Source organism: Cucurbita pepo, chromosome LG03 (assembly GCF_002806865.2).
Source record: "Cucurbita pepo subsp. pepo cultivar mu-cu-16 chromosome LG03, ASM280686v2, whole genome shotgun sequence".
Lineage (NCBI taxonomy): Eukaryota > Viridiplantae > Streptophyta > Magnoliopsida > Cucurbitales > Cucurbitaceae > Cucurbita > Cucurbita pepo.
The window spans coordinates 7,615,875-7,622,295 of NC_036640.1; the positions used below are offsets into that span (position 1 = coordinate 7,615,875).

At 33.0% G+C, this 6,421-nt stretch overlaps 1 protein-coding gene across 2 annotated transcripts; it reads right to left on the reverse strand.

The window, feature by feature from the left end:
* Positions 1 to 467: 467 nt before the first annotated feature.
* Positions 468 to 6,096, reverse strand: LOC111790539 (developmental protein SEPALLATA 1). Of its 2 annotated transcripts, XM_023671477.1 has the most exons (9): positions 5,604 to 6,095; positions 5,445 to 5,523; positions 5,301 to 5,362; positions 4,607 to 4,706; positions 2,911 to 2,952; positions 2,792 to 2,833; positions 2,546 to 2,692; positions 2,335 to 2,336; positions 468 to 780 (listed from the first exon to the last, which is right to left on the reverse strand). In XM_023671477.1, exons 1-9 carry the CDS (start codon positions 5,786 to 5,788, stop codon positions 687 to 689), a joined length of 753 nt encoding a protein of 250 aa, XP_023527245.1. In that variant the 5' UTR covers positions 5,789 to 6,095; the 3' UTR covers positions 468 to 686. The 2 variants fall into 2 exon arrangements, with proteins under 2 accessions (XP_023527245.1, XP_023527244.1); XM_023671476.1 differs by lacking the exons at positions 468 to 780; positions 2,335 to 2,336 and having other exon boundaries at positions 2,490 to 2,692; positions 5,301 to 5,371; positions 5,604 to 6,096.
* Positions 6,097 to 6,421: the final 325 nt, after the last annotated feature.

Here is a 6,421-nt window from a genome sequence, read left to right on the forward strand (position 1 = left end):
GTCTCATTACATAGAATTATTTCTTTTCTATTATTATTTTTAATAAATCTTATTTATCTATAATACATGCGTAACTAAAATTTCATAAAATTCAAATATCCTTCCCAAGTTACCCTTTCATTATTAGTATTTTTTACAAATGTCAAATATTCTTAATTTTAGTAATAATCTAAAAAGTAATAATCTAAAAATGAGGGTTAGGTGAAGTTGGGTTGTATCTCTATTTCTAAAAAAAAATTGTCAATATGTGAATTGACCGGAATTCTTCGATTTTTCAAAAATTCAACCTAATTGAAACCGAAAAAGAAAATCTAACTCAACCCACCTTTTGTTACTTGGGTTAGATATATAGTTCAAATTAATCACGTTATCCGGTCATATGAACACTCCACAATTCCATTTTTGATACCCTCTTCAAAACATTCACCTATAATCTAAATATACAAAGCACACGACACAGAAGCAAAGGAAAAAACAATTCAAAATTCATAGCGTCTCAAAGTCGGGAAAAGATCCATGTAAATATGATAGATTCTGGATATACAAGTCTTGCAAATTATAGAACTTGGTTTTGAAGTTCTAAAATAAAAGTAAAATATAATGCTTATTAACAATTTTGCAAAGTGTTGGTAGCATATTGCAAAAAAGGAAAGAAAAAAGAAAAAAAAAAGAGGTAGTTATGGATTTCAAAGCATCCAACCAGGGAGGAAGCCATTGACTTGTTGGGCATGAGTTGGGGCAGTGGTGGCTGTAATTTGGTCCGACACTGCAGAAGTGTACCTGATTATAAACAACATAAAATAAAATAATCATCATCATCAAATTTCATTTGCTTCAAAATTTAAAAAAATTAAATAAACAAAAACAAAATCTGACCCAATTTGCAAAGTGGGATTGCAATCCAGTGCCTGAAAGAAGCCTTGAGTTTGGGCATCTTGTGGAGCATATGACATGCTTTGGTCTCCAGCTTCCCATGTTAGCCTTATGTTATTTCTTGAACTTATTTCTTCCAACTGATCCACCAAATTCCATAAACCAAACAATACAAACAGTTTTACTTTGTTTATGTGATTATGTGATTATGAGTGTGTGATGAATGAAATGGTGATTACCTTGATCTGCAGAGCTCTGTTGGTTTCAATCAGCATTTGTTCCTATCAATCCCAATTCAAATTAGAACCATTTCTCTAAACTTGATATCAATTATCAACAATCAATACTCAACCCTAACCTTGTTCTGTAGATCAGATAGCTGGTCCAGCATGTACTGAGTCTGCAAATTTCCCAGTTCCAAATTCACTAACAAAACTAAGCACTTTGAACATATAAAATGGACTACCTTATTCTACATTTAGGGTTTCTTAACTCTACCAACTACATCAATCTAGGGTTTTTAAACCCAACATAAAAAAGGGCTAATAGAAAATGGTATTACAAGCGAGTTTAAAAGAGAGAAATTACTCGAGAAGACTATCACAATATGATGAACAATTTTGCATCATCGAGAGTCAATTGGTATATATGGTTATTAGAAATTCAATGTACAAACTATTATATATTATGACACAGTCACAGATGTTACTGAATAAAAAAGTCTCGGTAGAATCGAATTAACTAGCGGTATAACTAATAGTTCAAATAAGCTCAATACAAGAGAATCGACTAAAAAAGATGATTACAAAAAATCTTTAGAAACACAAGCGTTCTAAATAATCTAGAATGTCAGAAATGGATTTGAAGAATCCCAAGTTCAAGAAGTCATGCCTAAGTTTTAGTGTAGAAAGTTTGAATAATGTTATCCATATCAATTCCATAACTCACTTAAACAGATTTCCCAGAAGTTATAATAAGAAGAGTGTGTTGAAATTTGTAGCTTTAGAACTTTTGGTTAAAAGGCAGAGAAAGGTGGAAGTGAATGGGTATTAATTAAGAAGCAGAGCAACTGCAGCTTCTGGTTGACAATATCCATAGTACAAAACTGAAGCTTCAATAATTGTCTTTTAAGAATGGACACAAACACAGCACAGCCACATAGTTTCTGTTACAGACAAGACATGCATAACAAAATTGCACGTTTTCTTCAATTACAATATTTGGGCAAACATTTTAATAATATTTTCGAATGTAAAACAAACCCATTTCTAAAAACCTGGAAACAAAGGATATCAGTTGATCCTTGAACGATCAAATTCCATGAATATAGTGATATAATGGTTTATTCAGAGAGTACACAACCTATAAAACGCCTAATGCTTTCTCTTCTTTCTTCTTACCTCATCACTCGAGATCATACTTCAAGAGAGAGATCAAAAATTTAAAATTAATGTCTTAGACCTCTTTGATTATCATTTTGCTTTTACAATATGTTTTTCAACATGATGCAAAGATTATAGGGGATTCGGCTCCGAGTGCAGATAGCGTCAAATCTTCAAGGGTCATGCTAATACATAGGCTCCAACCAAATTTCATAAACAAAAANATAAAATAATCATCATCATCAAATTTCATTTGCTTCAAAATTTAAAAAAATTAAATAAACAAAAACAAAATCTGACCCAATTTGCAAAGTGGGATTGCAATCCAGTGCCTGAAAGAAGCCTTGAGTTTGGGCATCTTGTGGAGCATATGACATGCTTTGGTCTCCAGCTTCCCATGTTAGCCTTATGTTATTTCTTGAACTTATTTCTTCCAACTGATCCACCAAATTCCATAAACCAAACAATACAAACAGTTTTACTTTGTTTATGTGATTATGTGATTATGAGTGTGTGATGAATGAAATGGTGATTACCTTGATCTGCAGAGCTCTGTTGGTTTCAATCAGCATTTGTTCCTATCAATCCCAATTCAAATTAGAACCATTTCTCTAAACTTGATATCAATTATCAACAATCAATACTCAACCCTAACCTTGTTCTGTAGATCAGATAGCTGGTCCAGCATGTACTGAGTCTGCAAATTTCCCAGTTCCAAATTCACTAACAAAACTAAGCACTTTGAACATATAAAATGGACTACCTTATTCTACATTTAGGGTTTCTTAACTCTACCAACTACATCAATCTAGGGTTTTTAAACCCAACATAAAAAAGGGCTAATAGAAAATGGTATTACAAGCGAGTTTAAAAGAGAGAAATTACTCGAGAAGACTATCACAATATGATGAACAATTTTGCATCATCGAGAGTCAATTGGTATATATGGTTATTAGAAATTCAATGTACAAACTATTATATATTATGACACAGTCACAGATGTTACTGAATAAAAAAGTCTCGGTAGAATCGAATTAACTAGCGGTATAACTAATAGTTCAAATAAGCTCAATACAAGAGAATCGACTAAAAAAGATGATTACAAAAAATCTTTAGAAACACAAGCGTTCTAAATAATCTAGAATGTCAGAAATGGATTTGAAGAATCCCAAGTTCAAGAAGTCATGCCTAAGTTTTAGTGTAGAAAGTTTGAATAATGTTATCCATATCAATTCCATAACTCACTTAAACAGATTTCCCAGAAGTTATAATAAGAAGAGTGTGTTGAAATTTGTAGCTTTAGAACTTTTGGTTAAAAGGCAGAGAAAGGTGGAAGTGAATGGGTATTAATTAAGAAGCAGAGCAACTGCAGCTTCTGGTTGACAATATCCATAGTACAAAACTGAAGCTTCAATAATTGTCTTTTAAGAATGGACACAAACACAGCACAGCCACATAGTTTCTGTTACAGACAAGACATGCATAACAAAATTGCACGTTTTCTTCAATTACAATATTTGGGCAAACATTTTAATAATATTTTCGAATGTAAAACAAACCCATTTCTAAAAACCTGGAAACAAAGGATATCAGTTGATCCTTGAACGATCAAATTCCATGAATATAGTGATATAATGGTTTATTCAGAGAGTACACAACCTATAAAACGCCTAATGCTTTCTCTTCTTTCTTCTTACCTCATCACTCGAGATCATACTTCAAGAGAGAGATCAAAAATTTAAAATTAATGTCTTAGACCTCTTTGATTATCATTTTGCTTTTACAATATGTTTTTCAACATGATGCAAAGATTATAGGGGATTCGGCTCCGAGTGCAGATAGCGTCAAATCTTCAAGGGTCATGCTAATACATAGGCTCCAACCAAATTTCATAAACAAAAATAATCTTGAAAAAAACTAAGCCTAGATCTCGAAAATATTTTGAAGCACTGAAGTGTTATGATGCCACAATAATGCATACACTCGATCGAGATGAACACAAATAATAGGAGAGAGAAAATGCAAAGAAAAACATATAGAAAATATAGCATAATATATATATTTTTCATATAGGTTTACTATCAATAACAATTAAATAAACTATAAATACTTGGTATCCCAACATGATTTTTTTATTTGTGCTTTTGGATGTATGAATTCTTAGTAAAACACAAAAACGAAACAAAGATTTCAAAAACTTTTGTTATAAAATTTGAGAAGAATTTGAAAAACACTCCTAAAAATTAGATAACAAAATAAAGAACTAAGCTTACACAATAATCATGAAACAAAACGAAAATGATTACAAAAGAAAGTAGTAGATTTTGAGTTTGAATTAGATTAAAACATACCTTAGTGGACCTAACTTGCTTCAAAGAAGACTCCAGCTGACGCTCCAGCTGCTCAAGCTCTTTTGAGTTCAATGGACCCAAGTCCTCACCAAGAAGATTTCTACCATAACACAAATAACACTTTTTAACCCTAAATTCTATCCATGTAAGAGAGATATCAGCATGTTCATGTTCATGTTCATGTTCATGTTCATTTTAACTAAATTATTACAAAATCTTCCTTCAATTAGCTTTCTAATGTAAACCCTAAATTCCATCCTCTCTTTTAAAACATTTTTTAAACAAAATTTATTCAAGTATATTGGATCCGTACACGTTCAACTACATTTGTTTATCAAGAAAACTCGAAAAACCACCTATCCTTCACGCATGTGAGGCCACTCTCAATTTCAAAATACAACTTTCAAAAAAAAAAATTAAATCCATACCCAAATATGGTAAGCACACTCTCATGACCATTGGTAATAATTACATGTATTTTTGCTTTATTTGGTGAATTCCCTTTTAAAAAGCTAGCAAGAACAACAAAAGGTTGTCATGAAATTAATCAGTTACCAAACAATTCAAGTTTTGAGATGTAATATCATTTTTAAGCAACGCTTAACAATTAAAAGGTAAGTATAGAAGTTTAATTAGGGCATAATTGATATTAACAACCCCAAGAAAAAGGGAAGACAATCCATGTAATAGTTACCGCTGAGTTGTTTGAAGAGACTCAAACCTAGCCTTGAGCTTCAAGTATTCTCTATAGCTACTCTGCAAAAACTAATCCAAAAATTGTTTAGTAAAAAGAAGTTGAGATCTAAAACAGTAATGAATTAAGGAATTGAGAAATGACCTCGAGTTCTTTGGCAGGTTTGGCGACCTCCACAGCTCCATAGCTGCATTTCTGGTACCTCTCAAGGGTTTTGAGCATGCTGGGTCCAAGAAAAGCATTGTAATCAAATTAAAAAACTGAAATGGAAAGCCTTGAAAGAAGGATTCATTAGAAACTTACTTGGAAGTGCTGCAGAACTCATAGAGCTTGCCACGATTGGAGAAGATGATAAGAGCAACCTCGGCATCACAAAGAACAGACAGCTCATAAGCCTTCTTCAAAAGCCCATTTCTTCTCTTTGCAAATGTGACTTGCCTGTTTATCTTGTTCTCTATCCTCTTCAGCTCCACTCTTCCTCTTCCCATTTCCTTTCTTCTTCCTTGTTTCCTCTGTTGGTACCCTCCTCCAAGTGTGCCTAATTTGGTGAAAACAAAGACTCTGTTTCTGGGATCAAAAACAACAAAAACCCTAATAACACAACTCTTTCCAAATCAAACTAATCGATTTGGGTCTTTTTTTTTCTTTTCTTTTTTTTTTTTTAAATTTGGAGATGATTTTGGGGATTTGGGATTTTGGGTTTCTTCTTCTTCTTCTACGGATTTAAACAGAACTTGAAATTTCCAATCTTCACCCACAAATATTATCAACAACTCACCCCTTAGGACTCTTCTTCTTGTTTCTAGTTTCATATAAAACAGCCTGGTTTTTTCCCCCTTTTCCTTTTCCTTTTCAAGATGCTTTTCCCCACGCGCGCTTTATGCGTCTCTCCTACACCTCTCCATCTTATTCGCTAACATCATGATATTTTTATCTTCATCTCCACGTGGACTCTTTTTATTCACCACGCGCTTCGTTTCCCTCCTTCACCGCGTGGGAGTGGATGTGTAATCTTTAAAGCATAGCATTTGGTTCTCAGATTCTTGTATCAGCTCAAACCCGGTCACCGATCGATCAGCTCGTCGTCACCAACCTTAAAACGGATCTCCACGTGTCACTTT

Bases quoted from the DNA above. Each gene is read 5' to 3' on its own strand.
- LOC111790539 (XM_023671477.1), bottom strand. From the start codon at position 5,788: ATGGGAAGAGGAAGAGTGGAGCTGAAGAGGATAGAGAACAAGATAAAC. The intron at 4,707-5,300 runs GTAACTATTACA...GTGTTATGGTAG, and splicing joins TCTCTTCAAACAACTCAGCG to AAATCTTCTTGGTGAGGACT. The intron at 2,693-2,791 runs GTAATCACCATT...TTGGTGGATCAG, and splicing joins ACAGAGCTCTGCAGATCAAG to TTGGAAGAAATAAGTTCAAG.